The following is a 22384-nucleotide window of genomic DNA, read 5'->3' on the forward strand; positions in this document are numbered from 1 at the left end:
GGGGAAGGAGGAGGTTCGGTTCTGGGCTCATCACTGGGGAAGGAGGAGGCTGGACTCTGGCCCCAGTACTGAAGAGGGAGGAGGCTGGGCTCTGGCCCCATGGCCGGGAAAGGATGAAGTTGGGCTCTGGCCCTGTGGCCAGGGAAGGACAAGGCTGGGCTCTGGCCTCATCACTGGGGAAGGAGGAGGCTGGGCTCTGTCCTTTGCCTGGGGGTTGGGGAAAGCTGTGCTCTGGCCCTTTCCTAACTCTGATTCAGGTTCATTGTCACTCTAGGAGAGCTCCAGGCTATTTCCCCACTAGTTCTTTTGAACAGGTCTCATCATATGATGTGGACACAACATTGTCTAGTTTTATACCAAGAGAAAGATTCCTTCTCTTGCCTAATTCCTGGCCCTGGCAGTGGCCCTGTCCTTCTGACACCCCATCTGCCATCTCTGCCTGCCTAGCAATCCTCTCTGCCTGCCTAGCAATCCTTCCTCCTCCTTTTGGGGCCAGGTGCATTTCTCTTTGGGGACACGCCCTGCTTTCATGGTGTCTCAGTAGAACTACTGATAGAGGCCTCCTACCCCTGCACCACCCTGAGCATCCCAGCCCGCCTCTCTGGGGAGCAAAGCTAGAAGAGAAGTGTAAGAGTTAAAGAGGAGAGAAACATGAAACACAGCTTAACAGTTAAAGACGGGTTTATTTAAGAAAAAATCAGAGAGGGGCTTCTGGCTGATTTCGGTCAGAAGTGCTTTCTCTTACAGACTAAGACTATATATTAGTTTTAGGGTGAGGGGGCTTATCACAAGCTTGGAATGTTTCTGTGTGGGGAGAAGTCTATGGTGGGGTCAGAATGTCTGTTACCTTGGGGCTGACATCTTCCTGGCCAGAGGGGGCTTATCTTGGGGCTAGCATGTCTCTTGTCAGGGAGGAGTTTGGAATGTTTCTGATGAGAGATGTTATTTGTGCTTTATGGTCATGTTGACCTTAGCCATTAGGCTTACGCCCTTTGGATTTAGGTGGTTTTTGATTAAGGTGAACTTTAAAATGACAGTGCTTGTCCAAGATGGTGAAAATCCTGCTCTGTCAAGAAGTGGTCAGCCGCTTTAGCTCCTAAGCTCCAGTGCCAGGGCCTCTCGTCTTGTAGGCAGACCAGCCTCTCTGCCTTTGACTCTACAGCCTCCTGCACTCCTTCAAGGTGCTGTGCACACAGAGCCGTGGCCAACTCCATCTCCTTTCCTTCTCTCCCCAGGACAGTTTCATCACAACACACAGGAGGTAGAAAAGAGGTGAAAGTGTGGACACAATACACTCTGTGCCTGCAGTGGCTGTCTCTTCCTCTAAATGTTCCCTCCCTCCAGACAGCCCATAGGGGTGGGTGTGTGGCTCCAGCAGCATCCTTCCTGGACACGGAGCCCATGTGGGGCATTGCTCTGCAGGGTGGCAGAGAACATGCTTCAGTGAGGCAGAGCCTGCGGCCCATAGACATGGAGCCAAAGGAGGGGGGCTGCCCACAATTGTTTCTGCAGGTCCAGCGGCACTATGATCTCTTCTCAGTTGTCACATAAGCCGCCCAGTTTGACATAAATGTTTTGTCCCCTCCAAATCTCCTGTTGAAATGAGATCTCTGGTGTTGGAGGTGGAGCCTAGTGGGTGATGTTTGGGTTATGATGGGGATGCCTCATGAACAGCTTGGTGCTCTCCTCCAAGTGATAATGAGTGAGTTCTCACTCTATGAGTTCACGTGAGATCTGGTTGTTTAAAAGAGGCTGGCTACCCCTCCCTCTCTCTCTTGCTCCCCATCTCACCTTGTGATACACTGGCTCCTGCTTCACCTTCTGCTGTGACTAAAAGCTTCCTGAGCCCCACCAGAAGCCGAGCAGATGCCTGTGCCATGCTTGTACAGCTTGAAGAATCACGAGCCAAATAAAACTCATTTCTTGGCCAGGCACGGTGGCTGATGCCTGTAATCCCAGCACTTTGGGAGGCTGAAGCGGGTGGATCACCTGAGGTCAGGAGTTCGAGACCAGGCTGGCCAACATGGCAAAACCCCGTCTCTACTAAATATACAAAAAAAAAAAAAAAAAAATTTAACTGGGTTTAGTGGTGGGTGCCTGTAATCCCAGTTACTTGGGAGGCTGAGGCAGAAGAATTGCTTGAACCTGGGAGGTGGAGGTTGCAGTGAGCTGAAATCATGCCACTGCACTCCAGCTTGGGTGATGGAGCAAGACGCTGTCTCAAAAAACAAAACAAACAAAACAAAACAAAAACAAAAAACAACAACAAAACAAAACAAGAAACCTTGTTTCTTTATAAAGTACCCAGTCTCAGATATTTCTTTATAGCAATGCAAATTGACTAACGGGCCATGCCACAAGCCAATAAATTCCCCTTTTGCCTAAATCAGTCACAGCTGGTTTTGATGCTCACAACCAGAAGCACCTTGAAAATTTTGTCTGAAGGAGAGTATTTGATTTCCATTTTTAATAGTATTTGTGAACTGGTTAAACTGAAAACTTTCTGTAGAAATGCTAAATAAAATATATGTGTCTTTTTTTTTTAGGAAATATGTATTTAATCATTCTCTTGAACGATCAGAACTCTAAAATCAGTTTTCTATAACAAAATGTAATACAGACACAGTGGCTCCAAGGGCCAGGAAGGCAGTGGTTAAGACACGAAAAGTGTAGGAAGGGCGCTGGAAACAAAGCATTCTTTTCCATCAAAGCTTCATTCCTCAAGTCCTCAATTCAAACAGTCATTGTCCCTGCTTTCAAAAGTCTCTGCGTGCTTCGTGGAAGGTATATGTTTGTTGCCTTAATTTGAATTATGGCCCCGCGGGGTCTGGAGATCTATATTCAGAGTGAGAAAACCTGAGGTAGAACTCAGGCAGTTCTCTTACAGAACTTGGCTTATAGGATAGAATGAAGGGAAAGGAACTTAGAAGCTCAACAAGCTGAAGATAATCCCATCAGGCATTTCCCACAGGCCTTGTCAACTCTGTTCTCTGAAAGATGTTATCCTGGTGTCCGATAGAGTTTTGGCTCTGTGCTGAGGCAGCAGCCAAAGAGACAGAATGCTTATTTGCCAATGACTAATGTGAGGAAGCAGAGAGATTTGTTTGTTCCCCTCTTTCTAGGCCCTTTTCTACTCTAAATCAGGATTTCTTAGCCCTGACACAGTTGACGCTTGGGACTGGGTGTGGTAATGGGGAGATGTCCTGTACACAGTAGGAGGTTAAGCAGCACCCCTGGCCTCTATCCACTAGATGCTAATAGCACTGTGTCCTCCTTCACTCCCTCACGGTGGCAACCAAAACTATCTTCAGACATTTCCCCGGGGATGAGGGGTGAAATCACCCCAGTTCAGTCCCGCTGCTCCAGATGCTGTTGAAAACTGAGGTCATAGCTGTCCACACAGGGTGGAGAGGAGAAGACTCAGAGCTTGTGATGACATAATGCCACATAGTCACGGTGAAAGGTCCTTCCCTGGACCATTCATGGATGAACATCATCTGAGAAATAAACCTGCATTTGTTTGAAAAGAAGGTGCTCAGTTTACTTATAAAATTGGTGCCACAGACTGGTTTGTTTATGCTAAAGTTATGATCTTTGGCATTTTTCAGTTGGGAAGAGAAGCTGAGGCACCTTTGGAAGCATCATAAAAAGTGAATCATTTGACCCATTACTAAAATGCAGCCGTCCCTGAGTTGCGAAGTGGCAGTCAATTAGCAGCGTCTTAGAATATACACTACAGCTTAATTTGTGGAATATAAGATGTGGATATGTTGGGATAGAGACTTTCCAGGAGCTTCCTCAGAGAAACATTACAGCACAGATAACTAAAATTTCAGAGACAAAGGACACGCAGTATCCTATCCTCTCATTCCCCAGTTAATAGGTAGGAGGAGGTCCCTGATATCTGGGGATGCACTTGTCTCCATGTGCATTTTACTTATTACTCTTAACACACTTGTCCAGTTCAGATGAATTATTTTCCCAACTTCGAATATGTCTTTGAAGACAGATTTATCTTGTTCATATTGGAGCCTTCTGCTTTTGGCTTCTTTTTGTTTTTTGTTCTTGTTTGCTCACTCCAGACTTCTAGATATGAATTCATTTCCTCCCAGAAATATAAAACTAGGCCATATCTGGTGGCAAAATAGTTCTGTAGATCCCTGTTGTAACAATGACTTTGCATGCTTTTTTGTGGCCGAGTCACATCATTTTAGCATGAGGTAAGGGGAGAGAGGCAGAAGTGCCCAGCTGATGGCAAAAAAAGAAGAGACACACAGAGAAGCCTTTGGGTTCAGCAGCTGTAGGTGACTCTACCTTTTGATCTCAGATTCTGTCGCTTTGATATCTCCTGTTGCTTTGGCAATGTCATTTTCAATCATATAGGAGTATGTGTTATTGATTGTAACATTGTAGAGCACAGACACAACCTTCATGGTCACATTCTCAGAGTTCAGCTCAAAGATGGTATCAGAGACTTCTGAGAATTTGGCTCCCTAGTCACCTAGGGATCTTCAGACCACTGTGGTCTGGGGGTACCATCAGGGAGCCTCACATTGCAAGGTCTCTGAGCTGGCATTATAGTCTACTTTCACCTCTGGCATGCTGAAGGCTCCAGTTTTATATGCAAGGCTAGCATTCCCTTCCTTTAGAAGTGATGATATAACATTTGTAGGTGCCAGCATCTGTGAGTTGTACGTTTTTCAGCCGCAGAGAGGCATTGCCAACTATCACTTGATCAGCAAGCACTGCTATCAGGCCTCTGAACATTTCATACTGCTCTGACAGCTCATCTTTGCCTTCTTTGAACTCATGGACAAAGCCTATAACCCCTTCCATCAGCCATTGTATCACAATATCAGAAAGTTTGATGTCAAGTTCAAAAGTGCAGCTTGGGATTCCATCTTCCCCCGTGTTCCCAGCTGAGGTGAGAGTAGTGACTGTGATGGAGTGTCTCCCTGAAATACCAGAGCCAATGATGAGTGTAATTGCTCCAGCCAGAATAATGATGATGCTAATTATGCTGTGGACACTTCATGGCTTTTCCTTTGTTTTCATGAAGACCCATTCTGCGGCTCTTTAGCATATTTCTTTTTCTTTTCTTTTCTTTTTTTTTTTGAGACGGAGTCTCGCTCTGTCACCCAGGCTGAAGTGCAGTGGCGCAATCTCTGCTCACAGCAAGCTCCGCCTCCCGGAGCCCCCCATTCTCTCCTCCCGAGTAGCTGGGACTACAGGCGCCCGCCACCATGCCTAGCTAATTTTTTTGTATTTTTCAGTAGAGATTGAGTTTCACCGTGTTAGCCAGGATGGTTTTGATATCCTGACCTCTTGATCCACCCGCCTCGGCCTCCCAAAGTGTTGGGATTACTGGCATGAGCCACCACGCCCAGCCTAGCATATTTCTTAAAGAAGAATATGGAATGATAAATGATCCCAGGTGAAATTTATATCTATCTGGATTAAATCCTTGTGCTTTTCTGGAGGAATCAGGGAGCAGAGGGAGGCTGCAATACAGTGCTTCCTGAAATTGGATGTCATACGTGTCCTTTTAAAGTCACAGCTTATCTCTCATCATTTAAGGGGAGTTTTCAGGGGCCACAAATAAAGGGTAAAAACCAGTATGGTGAGAAGAACTGCTTTGTGGACCTTACCAGCTTTAGCAACCAGACTTTTTCTTTATTTTAAAAAATTGAGCAGAAAGTACAGAGAGTTTCCAATACACCCCTCCTCCTCCACAGTTTCCCCTATTATTAACATCTTGCAGTGGTGTGGTACATTTGCTGTAACCAATGAACCAAGATTGGTACCTTATTAAGTAAAGTCTGCAGTTCACATTAGGGTTCATTCTTTGTGTTGTACATTATTTAAAAAAAAATTTTTTTTGTAGAGATGAGGTCTCCCTCTGTTGCCCAGGCTGGTCTCGAACTCCTGGGTCAAGTAATCCTCCCACCTTGGCCTCCCAAAGCATTGGGATTACAAGCATGAGCCACCATGCCTGGCTGTGTTTTACATTCTGTGGTTTTGGACAAATGTATAATGTTATGTATCCACCATTATAGCATCATATACAACAGTTTCATTGCCCTAAAAGTCCTCTGCATTCTGCCTATTCATCCGTCCCTTCCTCCCTCCAAATTCCTGGCAACCACAGATCTTTTTACTGTCTTCATTGTTTTGCCTTTTCCAAAATGTCCCATAGTTGGAATCATATAATAAGTATGACACTTATGTCACTTTAGTGTCTTTTATTTACCAACATGCATTGCATGTGAGGTTGCTCCACATCTTTTCATGGCTAGATAACTCACTTCTTTTTATCACTGAAAGATATTCCATTGCCTGGATTTATTTATATATTCACCAATTGAAGGAGCATCTTGATTGCTTTCAGTTTTTGGCTACTAGGAAAAAGCTGCTATCAACATTCCTATGCAGGTTCTTGTGAGGGCATAAATTATCAACTCAATTGAGTAAACAGCAAGGTGTGTGATTGCCAGACCACATGGTAAGACTCTGTTTAGCTTTGTAACAAGTGGCCACACCGTCCTCCAAGCTAGCTGCACCATTTTGCATTCCCTGCAGTGAATGAGAGTTCCTGTTGTTCCACATTTCCATCAGCATTTGGTGTTGTGAGTGTTTTGGGTTTTCATCATTGTGATCAGCATGTAATCTCATTGTTTTAATTTGAAGTTCCTTAATGACATATGATGTTGAGCATCATTTCATATAATTGTTGCCATCTGGATATCTTCTTTCATAAGTGTCTGTTCAGATCTTTTGCCCACTTAAAAACTGGGTTGTTTGTTTTCTTGCTGAATTTTAAGAGTTCTTTCTATATATTGAATACAAGACCTTTAACAGATCTGTGCTTTGCAAATATTTTTTTCCAGTCTGTGGCTTGTCTTTTCATTATCTTAACAATGTGTATCACTGAGCAGATGTTTTTAATTTTAATAAAGTCTAACATCAGTTATTTTTGTCATGGATTGTGCTTTTGGGGTTGTATCTAAAAAGTCATCACCAAATCTAAGATCATTTAGATTTCCTTCTAAATTATCATCTAGAAGTTTTATAGTTTTGTGTTTTACATTCAAGTCTATGATTCATCTTCAGTTATTTTTTGGGTAAGGTATAATGTTATTTTTTTGACTGTGGGTGTTAATTATTCCCTCATGATTTGTTGAAAAACCTATCCTGTCTCCAGTAAATTGTGTTCGTGTCTTTGTTAAGATCAGTTGAATATATTTATGTAGGTCCACTCCTAGGCTTTCTGTTCTGTTCCATTAACCTATGTGTCTCTTCTTTCATGAATACCATTTTGTCTTTATTACTGTAGCTTTATAGCAAGTCTGGAAATTAGGTAATGTCAGTCCTCTAGCCTTGTTCTATTTCAGCCAATGCAACTGTGTTGGCTTTTATGAGTCTTTTACCTTTCCACACAAACTTTAGAATTACTTTGTTGATATCCACAAAGCACCTTGCTGGGATTTTGATTGGGATGGTTTTGAATCTATAGATTAAGTTAGGAAGAATTGACATCTTAACAATATTTAGTCTTCATATTCATGAACTTGGATATCTCTCCATTTATTTAGATATTTGATTTCTTTCATCAAAGTTTTATAGTGTTCCTCATATAGATTCTGTACACATTTTCTTAGATTTATACTTAAACATTTCATTTAGGTATAAACATTTCATTTATTTGTGCTAATGTAAATGGTGTTATATTTTTAATTTGAAATCCCATTTACTCGTTGGTGCTATATAAGGCAGCAATTAACTTTGCTTATGACTGCTGTATCCTGCCACCTTGCTATGATGGTGTATTAGCTCCAGGAGTTTTTCTTGATGCTTTGAAATGTTCTACGTAGACAATCATTTCATCTGCAACCAAAGACAGTTTTATTTCTTCCCTCCCAATTTGTATGCCTTTTCTTTTCTCATTGCATTGACTAGGACTTCCAGTATGATATTGAATAGGAGTGGTGACAGGGGACATTCTTACCTTTTACCCAAAATTAACGGGACAGCATCTAGTTTCTCACCACTAAGTATGAAGTTAGCTGTAGGCTTTTAAAAAGTTTATTTTTAATTCTTGTGGGTACATAGTAGGTGTATACATTTATGGGTGACATGGTTTGACTCTGTGTCCCCATCCAAACCTCATGTTGAATTGTAATCTCCAGTGTTGAGAAAGGGACCTGGTGGGAGGTGATTGGATCATGGGGGAAGATTTTCCCCTTGCTCTTCTTTTGATAGTGAGTGACTTCTCGTGATATCTGATTGTCTGAAGTGTGTAGCACTTCCCCTTCACTCTCTCTCTTTCTCCTGCCACCCTGTGAAGACACGCTTGCTTCCCATTCACTCTTCCATCATGATTGTAAGTTTTCTGAGGCCTCTCCAGTCACGCCTTTTTTTTTTTTTTTTGAGACGGAGTCTCCCTCTGTCGCCCTGGCTGGAGTGCGGTGGCCGGATCTCAGCTCACTGCAAGCTCCGCCTCCCGGGTTCACGCCATTCTCCTGCCTCAGCCTCCCGAGTAGCTGGGACTACAGGCGCCCACCACCTCACCCGGCTAATTTTTTGTATTTTTTAGTAGAGACGGGGTTTCACCGTGTTAGCCAGGATGGTCTCGATCTCCTGACCTCATGATCCGCCCATCTTGGCCTCCCAAAGTGCTGGGATTACAGGCTTGAGCCACCGCGCCCGGCCCAGTCATGCCTTCTACATAGCCTATGGAACTGTGAGTTAATTAAACCTCTTTTTAAAATAAATTACCCAGTTTCAGGTAGTTCTTTATAGCAGTGTGATAACAGACTAATACAGAAAATTGGTACCAGAGATGTGGGGCATTGCTTTAAAGATACCTGAAAACGTGGGAGCAATTTTCACTTAACAAAATGACCTCTATTTCCTATGTCAATTTTTTCTGTAGTGCAGGTTAAGTCTGATAGATCTTAAGTCTGGAAGATCTATCCAATGTTGAAAGTAAGGGAACTGTTATTGTATTGGGGTCTATCTCTTTCTTTAGCTCTAATAATATTTTCTTCATGTATTTGGATGCTCTAATGTTAAGTGTATATGTATTTATAATTTTTGTATCTTCTTGCTGAACTGACCCCTTTATTATTATATAGTGAGCTTCTTTGTCTTTTCTGATAGTTTTTATCTTGAAATCTATTTTGTCTGATATAAGCATAGCCACTCCTGCTCTTTTTTGGTTTCCACTGGCATGGAATATCTTTGTCCATTTCTTTATTTTCAGTCTATGTGTGTCTTTATAGATTAAATGTGTTTATTGTAGGTCTTGTTTTTTAATCCATTGAGCCACTCTATATCTTTTTATTAGACAGTTTTGTCCATTTGCATTCCATGTTATTATTGATAAGTAAGAACTTAGTCCTGCCATTTTGTTGTTTTCTGGTTGTTTTGTGGAGTTGTGGGTTTTTTGTAGATGTTCTTTATCAAGTTGAGAAAGCCTTCCTCTATTCCTAGTCTTCTGAGAGGATTTTTTTCTTTATCTTGAATGGGTGTCAGATTTTGTCATTTTTTCTGCATTTGAAGATATGACAATATGATTTCTTCTTTTCTATGTGATAGATTACATTAATTGATTTTTTTTTTTTTTTTTTTTTTTTTAGTTTTTTTTGAGACAGAGTCTCGCTCTGTTGCCCAGACTAGAGTACAGTAGCAGGATCCTGGCTCACTGCAAACTTCGCCTTCTGGGTTCAAGCAATTTTCCTGCTTCAGCCTTCCTGAGTAGCTGGGATTACAGGTACCTGCCACCATGCTCAGCTAATTTTTGTATCTTTTTAGTAGAGATGGGGATTTACCATGTTGGCCAGGTTGGTCTTGAACTCCTGACCTCAAGTGAGCCACCTGCCTTGGCCTCCCAAAGTGTTGGGATTACAGGCATGAGCCACTGTGCCTGGCCACATTAATTGATTTTTAAATGTAGAACCAGGCTTGCATACCTGGGATTAAATCTGTTACCCAGGCTGGAGTACAGTGGCACAGTCACAGCTCTAGTCATAGCTAGGAGTCATGAACTCCTAGGCTCAAAGGACCTTCCTGCCTTAGCCTCCCTAGAAGTGGGACTAAAGGCATACAGCACCATGGCTGGCTATTTAATTTATTTTTATTTTTATTTTTAGAGACGGGGTCTTTCTATGTTGCCCAGCTGGTCTCCAATTCCTCGCCTTAAGCAATCCTCCCACTTTAACCTCCTGAGTTGTTGGAATTACAAGCATGAGCCATTGTCCCTGGCATAATTCTTTTTATACACTTTTGGGTTAATTTGCTAATATTTTGATGATGATTTTTGCATCTATGTTCATGAGAGACACTGGTTTGTATTTTTCCTTTCTTGTAATGTCTTTATCTAGTTTTGGTAGTACAGTAATGTTGGCCTCATAGAATGAATTAGGAAGAATTCCCTTTGTTTTTATATTTTGGAAGAGACTTTAGAGAATTTGTATTATTTGGTCCTTAAATGGTTTGTTGGAAGCAACCAGTGAAATAACCTGGGCTTAGTGCTTTATTTTTTTTTGAGGGCTATTAGTTATTGATTTAATTTCCTCAGTAGATATAGACCTACTTAGAATATCTATTTCTCTTTTTGTGAGTTTTGGTAATTTGTGTCTTTCAGAAAAATTATCCATTTCATCTAACTTGTCAAATATATGCATATAGTTGTTTATAATATTTCTTTATTATCTTTTTAATGTTCATGGGATCAGCAGTGATTACCTTTCTTTTATTTATAGTATGAACAATTTGTATCTCTTTCTTTTTCACTTAGCCAGAATAGAGGTTTACTGATTTTATTGATCTTTTCAGAGAATCAGCTTTTGGTTTCATTTATTTTTTCTAATGATTTCTTACTTTCCATTTTATTGAATTATTCTCTAATTTTAAAATTTATTTTCTTATATCTCCTTTTGATTTAATTTGCCCTTCTTTTTTTCTAATTTCCTAAGTTGGAAGATTGGATGATTGATTTAAGATATTCCTTCTTTTCTTTTTTTTTTTTTTGGAGACAGAGTCTTACTCTGTCACCCAGGCTGGAGTGCAATGGTACCATTTCGGCTCACTGCAACCTCTACCTCCTAGGTTCAAGCCATTCTCCTGCCTCAGCCTCCCAAGTAACTGGGATTACAGGCGTGCACCACTATGCCCAGCTGATTTTTATATTTTTAGTAGAGACAGGGTTTCACCATGTTGGCCAGACTGGTCTCAAACTCCTGACCTCAGGTGATCTACCCGTCTCAGCCTCCTAAAGTGCTGTGATTACAAGCTTGAGCCACTGCATCCGGCCCTTCCTTTCTTTCTAGCAAATGAATTTAATGTTACATATTTTCCTCTAAGCACTGTTTTCACTGCATTCCACACATTTGGTAGGTTGTGTTTTCATTTTCATTGAGTTAAAAATACTTTTTAATTTTTCTTGAGACTTTTTAAATTCTTTTGTAAAATAGAAGTACATTACTTAATCTCCAAATATTTGGTAATTTTTTTCAGCTCCTGGTAGATTTTTATTTTTGACTTCTAGTTTAATTCCACTGTGCTCTGAGAACATATTTTGTATAATTTCTATTCTTTTAAATTTGTTAAGATATGTGTTATGGCCTTGAATATGGCATATGTGATGAATGTTCCATGTAATCTTGAGAAAAATATGTATTCTGCTGTTGTTGGATAAAGTACTCTATAGATGTCAGTTAGATCCAGTGATAAATGTTGCTGTTCCTTACTATATCCTGACTGATTTTATGCCCACTAGATCTATCAATTACTGATAGAGGAGTGTTGAAGTCTCCAACTGTTAATGTAGTAAAGAATTTTGTATAGCTTATACTTTCCTTGCTGTTATATCAGTTTTTACTTCCTGTGTTTTGATACTCTGTTGTTAGGTGCATGCATCTTAAGTATTATGTAAACCAAAAATAAAATTCGAAGGCCCCCCACATTCCTGCAACCATCGGAATGGGCTCCCTCCTTGGCCAGGACACTCTAAACTTTACCTCCTACTTGAAATGAAAGACAGGAACCCTCAGGACCAGAACCTGTGATGTACTCTCAGCAGTGTGGGGTATGTACTCAAAGTTCCTCTAAGTGTGTGAGAGGATGAAGAGCATGAACCACTGCAGAATACTTTCCCCTTTGGCAGACAAAAGACTTGACTATAATCGTAGTTTAGGAAAAAAAATGTCTCAGCATTTGCCATTTCCTGTCTCTCCAGAGAGCTGAACTTAGGATAGTGGCCTTTGTTGTGTCCAGGAAGGGCTGATTTAATGCATGTGGTGGCCAGTGTCTGCGATGGATGGGTCTTCTTCATTGTTGTACCCTCTCCCTTCTGATTCCTCCTTCTCTTCTTTCTCCACTCTTTCATGAGCATTTCTCCGACTGATCTGAGGATGTCTGGTTATTAGTGTGTTTGGGGGAGTAAGCTAGAAGAAGAGTCAGTAATCAGACAAGCATGCTGCAACCCTCCACTCAGGGTGATGGACTGGAGGTACTGGGTCCACACAGATGGCTGCTGCAGCCAACCCTGCCAGAGTCTCCAACGTGCCCCAGCCACACTGCCACTTCTGCTGGCCTTCATCAGTGAAAACCCAACACAAACAAAGCAGTTCCAGGGTGGCAGCTCAGTGACATTCATTTCCACACTTTCGTTGAAACCAGTGGATGAAACAGGTTTGTAAATTCCTCAGCCTCTTCCTCTAGTATTTTTTAAAATATTCAACCACTTCCTGCAGGAGGGCGGTCCCAGGGCTGGGCTGTGAGAATCTGTTGTTGGGGGCCATTATTTCCTCTTGAGCACTGAGGTTACAGTGGATGACATGCTCCCAGCCAGTCTTCCTTGGATCAGGCCTTGAGTGTGGGCACAGGACTGGGGAGAGGACTCCAGATCTAATGTGGAGTGAATGGGGAAGAGCTGAGTTTCTCCCAGGAGACCCTGTCAGTCAACAGGCATATGGTTCAGACTCCTCCATCTTATGGCCTGTTCCCCTGCTGCAGACCTTCACCAAGCACTGGCTCTGCACCAGGTGTGTGTGGGGCCCTGGCATGCAGCAGCCCCAGGCCAGACCCAGCCCTATTCTGGAGCTTATGGGCAGTCTAGGTTTGGGTTTTCCATGGCAGACTCTGAGACAGGGATTTGAGTGAAGTAAGTAATGTGGGAGGAACCCAGGGAGTTCTAGTAGGGGAGGGGGCAGGGACACAGAGAAGCTGTGACAAGTGGCATTTCCCAAGGCTCAATCACACTAGGACCTCAGGTGACTATGCAAGGTGATTTCTCCTTGGGATTTTCCTACAACAGGATAATTGCATCCCTTAGCCAGGTATCACCCATCAACCCCTGTCATCTGTCAGGAGTGGCTGCTGGAGGCATCACCCTCTGCCTCCCAGGACTTCAGCCCTAACTGGTACGCTCCTGGGTTTGGGGCATCCTCTGGTTGAGTGGCAGGTGCTGCAGGCAGGAAGCCGTGGTGTGTGTGTGAACTGTCTACAGAGGCGGCAGGTGACCCAGCACTGTCAGCTGCAGCATCTGGCAAGGCGGACAGGTAAAGCAGTAAACCAGCAGGTGAGTGAATGGTTGCAATTGTGGCGGGTGCCTTGGAGGGAGCTGACTGGGAGTTGAGCACAGAAGGAGGAGCAAAGACCTCCTTCAAATAGGGTCATGGCTCGTGCCTGCCTCCTTGTAGTAGGTGGGCACCCAGCAAGCAGAGGTCGGAACCCTCAGTCATGTGGCCCTGGGAGAGTTGTTCTGACCTTTGCCTAGAGCCTCGGTGCTAGCTGTGAGCTAGGATGGTGATTGTGTTCGCTTCTGATATGAGCTGGTTAAAAGCGCATCATCAGTGGCCGGGTAGGTTTCTCCATTGCCAAGAGATGACCTAGTGCTTGTTTAACGCTGGAAATGAAGCTCAGCGGCAGCTCTCGGGCTGTCCTTCAGCGGCCCCTCGCATGCCCAGGTGTGGCCTTCTGGTTGGTGTGGCCTGTGTCACCTCCCTTGTACCCTCTTGAGATCCACACAGTGCACCTGCTTTTGTCTGCCACGGGGGAGAGGAGGAGAGGCAGATCCTTCTGTGCCCTCTGCTCTTGACCTTTTCTGCTGTGGGGTTGGAGGGTGGTCTTAGCTCAGGGGCTGGTTGCTGTGTCCTCTCCGGAGCTTAACTTGGCCCTGGGTTCCTTTGTCTTACAGATGGAATTTAACAAGAAGAAGCTAAGGAAGAGAAGAGGAGAGAGAGGAGAGGAGAGAGACAGCAAAGAGGCTGGAAAAGGAAGAAGAGAAATATGTTTTGTGGGATCAAAGTGTTACCTGGATTCTTACCCATGATTTTCCTATTGTCTCAGGACCTAAAGGGAAAAGACCAGCCATGGGGTATGTGAGCCTCTGGGAAATCCGCCTCAAGTCCATAACGCCATGCATCTACAGCAGTTGAAACAGCTTAAGAGTCAGACCTCTCCAGATCCTAAGCGCTGCAACATGAATAACAAAACCAAGGTTAAGCCACAGACCAGGCCCCGTGGAGATTTCGCTGCTTCCAGCCTGACCATCAGGATTTGGGTCCTGACCGCCCCCGTGGCTGTTGGGCTGGTCCCAGCTCTGGGCCTTGGTTTTCTCACCCACACAATGGGGACAATACAGGACCTCCCTCATCAGAGCTGTCACAAGTGTTAAGTGAACAGGTTCGTGTGAAGCCCTGCAGTGCCTGGCACAGCCCAAGGGCCCCACCGATAGTGGCTGTGAGTTTTCCCACGAATGCATTTTTTGATATGTAGCATTTTAAAATAAAATTTTCTCTTTCTTTTTTTCCTTCTCCTTTTGGAACCTCAATTTCCTGATTCCCTAAGCTCATGTCTGGTGCTGACTATTATCCTAGTGCTGAACTCAAGCTTTCCTCACAGCTCCTCAGAGCATTTGAGAATCACTGTGTGTTTCTGCACCCAGAACATATTTGTGAAACCAGTCAGGATACATGGTTCATGAAGCAGTAATAGAAGATGTGGTTCTCAAACTTGAGTGGGGCTCAGGGTCCCCTGGGGGACTTGTGAACACACAGATCTTGGATCTCCCCAAGGTCTCTGATGTCGGAGGTCTGGGTGGGGTCCTAGAGTTTGTTTTTCTGGCCAGTGCCCAGATGGCCAGAACCACTTTTGGGAACCACACTTTGAGAACCACTGGCACATAGTAAGGAGGCCTCTTCCAGAGGCCTCCGGCGAAGCCACTGTCCTGAAAGGTAAAGAACATTTGCCCAGGGGGCCGGGCGCGGTGGCTCAAGCCTGTAATCCCAGCACTTTGGGAGGCCAAGACGGGCGGATCACGAGGTCAGGAGATCGAGACCATCCTGGCTAACACAGTGAAACCCCGTCTCTACTGAAAAATACAAAAAACTAGCCGGGCGAGGTGGCGGGCGCCTGTAGTCCCAGCTACTCGGGAGGCTGAGGCAGGAGAATGGCGTGAACCTGGGAGGCGGAGCTTGCAGTGAGCTGAGATCCGGCCACTGCACTCCAGCCCGGGCGACAGAGCGAGACTCTGTCTCAAAAAAAAAAAAAAAAAAAAAGAACATTTGCCCAGGGGATGTGTTAATGAAAAGAGCTTAAGAATCAGACAGTAAGACCAAAGGAGCATGAAGTGCTTCAAGAGTGCAGCAGTGATTTTGTTCCAGCTGGGGCAGAAAAACCTGGGGAGGCCCTGCGGTGAGGAACCATTTGGACTGGGCGTTGATGGATGGCTGAGCACTGCTTGGTGCTGGCCCTGCAAGTGCGATGTGGTAGGTCCTGTGTCCCACCTTGAATCTGTGTTTCATCCTTAAATCTGGTGGTTTGTGGCTGCTTAGACCAGTCATCAAGGCCAGTGCACACTAATGCCCTGGGTATAATGCCCAGGACCTATGCTTCTAATGCCCTTGAATATATTTTGAAATCAGAAGAAAAAATGAATACAATAATAAAGAATATACAATGAATCTAGACTGGATTATATTCACCTTTATACCAACATAGGCACAAAATATACCTTTAAATATTTTTATGGAAGACAGAGCCCATGAAAGCAAAAGTGCCATTTCCCCAAAAGTCACGCTATGGCCTCGCTGATTGAACGTGATGGAAGTAATGCTCTGACTTCTGTGAAAGGGCCAGGAAAGGCCATGCAGCATCTGCCTGGTTCTTGTGGGATGCTCCCAACTCCCCCGAGAGCCCACGAGGCCTATCAGCCTGGGCCATGTGAGCAAACTGCCTTCAGCACCCAGCCCAGCCCCGTTGAGCCCTCAGATGACTGCAGTCTCAGTCAGCAACCACGGGAAGGCTCTAAGTGATAACGGCCTGCTGAGCTCTCCCCAGATTTTTCAGCCACAAAACTGTGACCAAAATGAAATCGTTTATTTTAAGTAGCTAAGTTTTGGGATAATGTGTTACCTTAAAATAGTAACCAGAACATCCAGCCAAGAAAGGGAACTCGGGGGTTGATGCTCTCATGGGGCTGATGAGAGGATGGACAACCCTGATCCCAGCACCCTGGGTCAGTTTTATAGGATATACCGGATTGCTGACTCTCGAGAGCCCACTTGTTCACTGACGTGCTGGGCATGTGATACCATCGCTTCTTCAGTCACTAGCAGGAAGGAGTTAGGAGTCAGCATTGCCCACATGGCAAGGGGAAGCCACTGAGGAATTTGCAGTAGGGAGCAATAGGTTGTGCTCAGGTAAGGATCACTGTGGCTGTGGAATAAAGATGGCAGTGGTGGGGCACAGGGAGGGGCATGAAGGAGGTAGGTGGAGATTCCAGAGGGCAGAGCCCTGGCCATACATCCTAGACAGGGTTATTGGATGCAAATCACAGAAATGTCATCCAGCCAATTTACATAGAAAATAGCCTTACTGAATGGCATTATTTCTCCCCTGTACACTTCCCTACCCAGACTGATGGGCAGCTGGAGAGGAAGGACAGGGATGTACAGCCCAGGAACCTGGGAACAAGACCAAATCACCACAGGGCACAGCAGTGAGCATGCCATAGCATGCAGGGTAGCCATGGGACAGCCACCATTGCTGCTGCAGAAAAACCTCTCTCTCCCTTTGTCCCTGGGTCAAGGTCACAGAACTGCCAAGGAGTGGGACAAGGAGGACTTTACCTGCTGTTTTTTGTTTCTGTTTTTGTTTTTTAGAAGCCACCTCTTTAGGGTACTCTGAAACTCATTTGTATACTGAATAGCCCTAGAGTAAAAAATAAATTCCACTCCAGCAAGTGAGCAATTGGTCTGAACCATCCTGTGGCAATCGGTAGTGTCATGGTCTGTTCTGTGCTGCGGTAACAGAATACCACAGGCTGCGTAATTCATAAACAATAGACTTTTATTTGGCTCATGGTTTGGAGACTGGAAAGAAGTTCAAGGTCAAAGGACCACATCAGATGAGGGCCTTCTTGCTGCCACATCACATGGTAGAAGGTGTCACATGGTGAGAGAGGAAGAGAGAGCAGAAGAGGGGGCGGGAAGGGGCCAAACTCATGTGCCCGCTCCTGTGGTCACTAACCCACGCTCACGATAACTAACCCATTCCCACAATAACTAACCCACTGCCGCAACAATGGTATTGATCCACTCCTCAGGGCAGAGCCCTCCTGACCTAATCACCCCCTAAAGCCTCCACCTCTCAACACTGCTGCATTGGTGATTAAGGTGCAACAAATGAACTTCAGGGCGCAGTGTCAAATCAGAGCAGACAAAGGAGAGAAGACGCCACTTTGAGAGGATTTGAAAAGGGATGCTGGGCGGCAAGTCACCCAGAGTCAGAGTTAGGCTGTGAGTTCTCGCTGCTTGTATTCACATCCTATCTTTGCCACTGGATAGTAAGTGACCTTGGGCAATTTATGCAATTATTCGATCACTTGAAATTTTCACTTCCTCATCTGAAGGATGTGGACAATAATATTATCTACCCATAGAGCTGTGGTCAGGATGAAATGTGGCCATTGTGACAAGGTGTTTATAATAATAGCTGCCCCCAGTAAGAAGCCAAGAGAGGTCGGCCATTGCCATCACTTTCAGTTGTGGGAGGAGAGCCTGTGGGGAGAGTGAGGGGCTGAGGATGACGCTCGATTCTATGTGGGCCCCGGGGTGGAGCAAGAGGAGACCTGGGGAGGTGCAGGCTGTGGGGGAGGCTGCTGTGTTCAGCTCTGAGTGTGCTGCATTTCAGGGCCCCGGGAGACTGGGTCAGATATGCAGGAGTACATTGAGACAGCAGCCTGGGCTTTGGGAGTGGGGTCCAGATTGGAGAGATTCTGGAGGTCTGGGCAGGGAGATGGTGATTGCCCTGTGGAGTTCCACCTGAGGAGAAAGAAGGGCTCTGTAGACTTTGAGCTGAGCATTCCAGGAACACCCAGGTAAAAGCAAGATGGAGACAGGAAGTGTCTGAGCTCAAGTTCCTAGAAGCAGAGCCAGGGACAGGGTCTGGGTGCCTGAGAGATACTGAGACAAGGTCTCAGGAATGAGGGGCCAAGATGGGGTGAGAACAAGCTGAGCAAGGAGCTGACTTGGTCTGATCCATGAAGGGAGAGGGGCTTGGAGCAGAAATGCCTCTGCAGAGCTGTCCTTTGAAACAAGAGGAGAGGCCTCCTATCATCCCTCTCTCTGTGGATGACACAGTGTGTGTGTTTGTCACGGGGTGGTGGGCTCTAGATTAAGGGGTCTTTGTCAGCCGAGGGCAATTCTTCCTATTCGAGGGTCCCACACTCACAGTAGCTGGAAGAAGGTGCGACAGTTCTGGAAAGGGCGTCTCAGTGGGCACAACAGCATTTACATAGGAGGCAATAAGGAATGCAATCATCTGCAAGTAACTAAAGCTCCTCCTGCTCGAATCTCTGGGAGGGGGAGTAGAAGGCGCCTCTAAGAGTCACTCTGTGCAGGGGTGTGTGTGTCGGGGGGTGGAGGGTGGTGCTTACACCGCAATTCCCGTCAGTGTTTGGTCCCCTATATCTCCATGTGTTAATTGTTGGCACCTTTGGCTACTGGGCAGAGTGAGCTCTGAAGGTCGGGAAAAGTCCCCAGGTAAAGATGTGGCGGGCTCTGGAGGCTGGGCAGGTGTGCAGGTGGAGGGGTCAGGCCCGAGGTGGGCAGGACCAAACAGCGTCTGCTACAACTTTTAACTGAAGACACAAAAGCATCCGAGACGGAGCAGCCAGAGGTGGGAGGAAAATCAGAAGAATGGAGCTGTGGGGCGTCATTTTCACAGACGCACAGGGCGATCCGTTTCACCTTCTCCGGCATCCCACGCCATTGTGTCTGAGCACTTTATTCCGCCAGCCTGGCCAGCCCCCGCTCTGAGAAGTCCAAAAGGGGTGTCTGCTGAGCCACCCACAGCCGGTCCAACCTCAGCCTGGCGCTGCCAAGGCACATCCGCGGTCGGCGACAGAGGGGCTGGAGATCTTCCCTAGAAAATAATGAGCGGAGAAACCTTTATTGATTAGTTAAATCCCGGGTAATCCTGGCTGATGAAGACAGATTCGGAACCCTCAACGGATTTAGGGATCCAAAACGACTCCTGGGGGCGGCCTGGGGCGGGAAGGCTCTCTGGGGCTGCGCCTATGGCCTTAGATTTGCAGGTGGTATCCGGGAGGGGGAAGCTGGAAGGAGCCATTCTTCTGGCCGCCAGGGCGCGGAGGCGTCCCCTAAACGCAGCACGTAGATTTGGCAACTGCGAGGGCACCCCGGGGACACGAGGATTGTGGGTGGATCGTGGGCTAGCTCTTTGTCTCTTGCAGACGTCTCCTAAACGGCAAGAAGCGCTTCTCTGGTCTTGGCTGAGGCTGAGCGAAGTATAACTTGACGCTGGGCTCTGAGCGGATCCCCACCACGTAGGGAGTGCAAGTGGATCCCAGAGCTCCGGCAGCAGCAGGGACACAGATTAGCGCGGCCTCGGGTGGGGGTCGTTTCTCACTGTAGGAAGCAATGAAAGTGTCCTCCCGCGCTGCGCTCCTGCCATCCCCACGCTGCGAAACACAAGGTGACCCAGGACCCAACTCCCCACCGCTGGGGTCCTGCAGGCCTCTCCCTGACATTGGGGTCCCGGGATGTGTTAGGAATGTCTCAGTCCAGGAATTGCAAGACTCCTTAGAAGTTCGTTCCTTCTCCATCTCTGTGTCCCCTTAGGGCCTCAACACGTGCTCCTTGATTGGGTCTCTTGCTCTGTATCGCCCTCCCCGCCTCTCTGTCTCTGTCCGATGTGACTGGGTTAATAAGTCCCAGTTGCTCTCACATGTAAAATGAGTTTACGACGATTCTTCCCGAGGATTTGGAAACTGGGGTGTTCTTGGCACTGCGCCGCGGTCACCATAGAGAGTGTCCAAGGCTGGGCTCCCACCGCCTGGCCCTTTGCTGTCTTTGAATCACTGGCTATCTACTCTAGGTCTGTCACTCCGGTGATCGCCCACCTTCCAGGGAGACCTAGGGGAAGTAGACCGCAAGACCTGTCCCAGGTGAGGCCACTTGGTCGGCACCCGGGGCTGCAGGCGCGGCGCCTTCGTCAGCCCGCGCCTCTTAGTCTTTCCACTCGCGGGCGATCCCGGTCGGGCCACCTTACAACCGACTACTCTGCCTGCCTGGCCGGTCTCGGGCTACAAACTGTGTGGAAGCGTAGGTATCTCCCTTAACTGCGATCCCAAATTCGAATTTACAAACGACTATGCAGTCCGGTGTGCCCAACGCCTTCCCTAAACCCAGAGATAAATCTGGAGGAAAATTCCTCGCGGAGCCGAAAACAACGCCTGCGTCTAAAGCGTTCTCCCCCGAGCTGGAGTGACTCAAAAGACAATTATCTCAAAGGAAAGTTATTGTTTTGGTAATCCCAGGAACAGCTTGCAAGGGGAGATTTGGGTCTTCCTTTAGTAATGGAAAGTTAATGCGCAGACTCCTGTAATTATCCTTATCGGAAGCCCCTTGTTTAATCTGCACGTTTAGCTGAGCCTCCACTCGAATGCGCAGAGAGTGGGAGACCCACTTTGCAGGGCCCGGGCTCGGGCTCCGGTAGCTGCGTGCGCGCAGGCAGCCGCGCCGGGTTCCCGCAGAGCTCAGGCGTTTGCTCCTACCTCGCTGCGGGACCTCCGACTGTAGGCCCCTCAGGGAGTGGGACTGAGGAGATCTGCTTCCGGGGTTCTGGCATTGGGAAGGGGGGACTCAGGGCTCCCAGCGATGAGCGCTGGTGGGTTCAAAGCGCTAACCAGGAGTGACTTACCCACGTGATTTGGGGCCAACTTTCAGCGAATATGAAAGTTTCACTGATTATTCAAAGAATCAGGCTTTCTTTGAATAATCGTGAAATCGGACAGTAAATTGTAAGCCCCGATGAAAAGGTGTGCTTTCCAGTAGACAGACCCTATTTTATTCCAATTTACCTCCCTCCACTCCTCCCCAATTTAGGATTGCTGGATAAAATATTGATACATACTCCTACAAACAAACCAACAAAAAGCTCTCCTTGTTTATCTGAAATTCACATTTCATTGAGTCTACCGTGTTTTGTTGGTTAAACCTAGTACCCTGCCCGTCTCAGCCCTGGGCAGTCCACTCCTGTCTGTGCTTCTCTCCCTTTCCCCAGCTGGTGAGAGTCTGCAACTCCCTGCAGTTCAGCCAGTGGAGAGTTGGGGATGGACCTGGGGGTGGATTTGGTTGGAGGTAGAATGACCATGGATTAAATACATGTTTTCATTCCTTTTCCCTTGGGGATTTTCAGAGAAGGCCTTCTTGCAGGAAGGCCTTCCTGGCACCGGCGGCGGAGGTGGAGGGCTGGCTGGGCACCTATAGGTGGTAGCCACCGGAGTGTGGTTGGCAATGGGGGTCCCTAGGTCTTAATAGGCAGTTGGGTCACATCAAAGAAGCTTCAGGGCAACCGGGAGTGGGGCCTCCACCCAGAGAGTCTGGAAGGAAGGAGAAGACCACGTCAGGATGTAGAACTTGCGACTTTTCGAGGGACAGGTAGAGAGTGGAGTCATTGTCCCTTCCCTTCTTTCCTCCCCTCCATCCTAGAATGGGGTGGGGTGGGGTGGGCTGGAGAGAAGAGAAGAGAAGGAGGTGACTGAGGGGACTGCAGCTGGGAGGGCGGTAACCAAGGGGAGGGGAACTGGTGGCGTCCCCATCTCGCGGGTTCCGGAATGGCGACGCGCCGGCGCCCAGCTGATTGGAGCCCTTCAGGCCTCCCGCGCCCGACCGACAGCCCAATCCTATAAAGCTTCCTCTAAGCTGGGCCCTCCGCAAACCGGATCCAGAGAGGCTCGTGCCTTGCTTGCTAAGGAACCATGACCGGCCGGGACACGCTGTCCGACGGGCGCGCTAGCAGCAGGGCGCTGGTGCCTGGCGGTTCCCCCAGGGGCTCGCGCCCCCGGGGCTTC

At 46.7% G+C, this 22384-nt stretch overlaps 1 protein-coding gene and 1 pseudogene across 1 annotated transcript in view; one reads left to right on the plus strand and one right to left on the minus strand.

Annotated features, from left to right (window-relative positions):
* Window positions 1-3598: 3598 nt before the first annotated feature.
* On the minus strand, window positions 3599-19268 carry LOC105519021 (annotated as a pseudogene).
* Window positions 19269-22291: 3023 nt separating this feature from the next.
* The window catches only part of VSX1 (visual system homeobox 1), a 17171-nt gene continuing 17078 nt past the window's right edge, over window positions 22292-22384 (plus strand). Inside the window, exon 1 of the mRNA XM_011952193.1 lies at window positions 22292-22379. Within this exon, the coding sequence (XP_011807583.1) occupies window positions 22292-22379 (88 nt within the window). The remainder of the gene's footprint in view (window positions 22380-22384) is intronic.

Source organism: Colobus angolensis, unplaced genomic scaffold (genome assembly GCF_000951035.1).
Source record: "Colobus angolensis palliatus isolate OR3802 unplaced genomic scaffold, Cang.pa_1.0 Scaffold336, whole genome shotgun sequence".
In the NCBI taxonomy this organism is placed as follows: Eukaryota; Metazoa; Chordata; class Mammalia; order Primates; family Cercopithecidae; genus Colobus; species Colobus angolensis.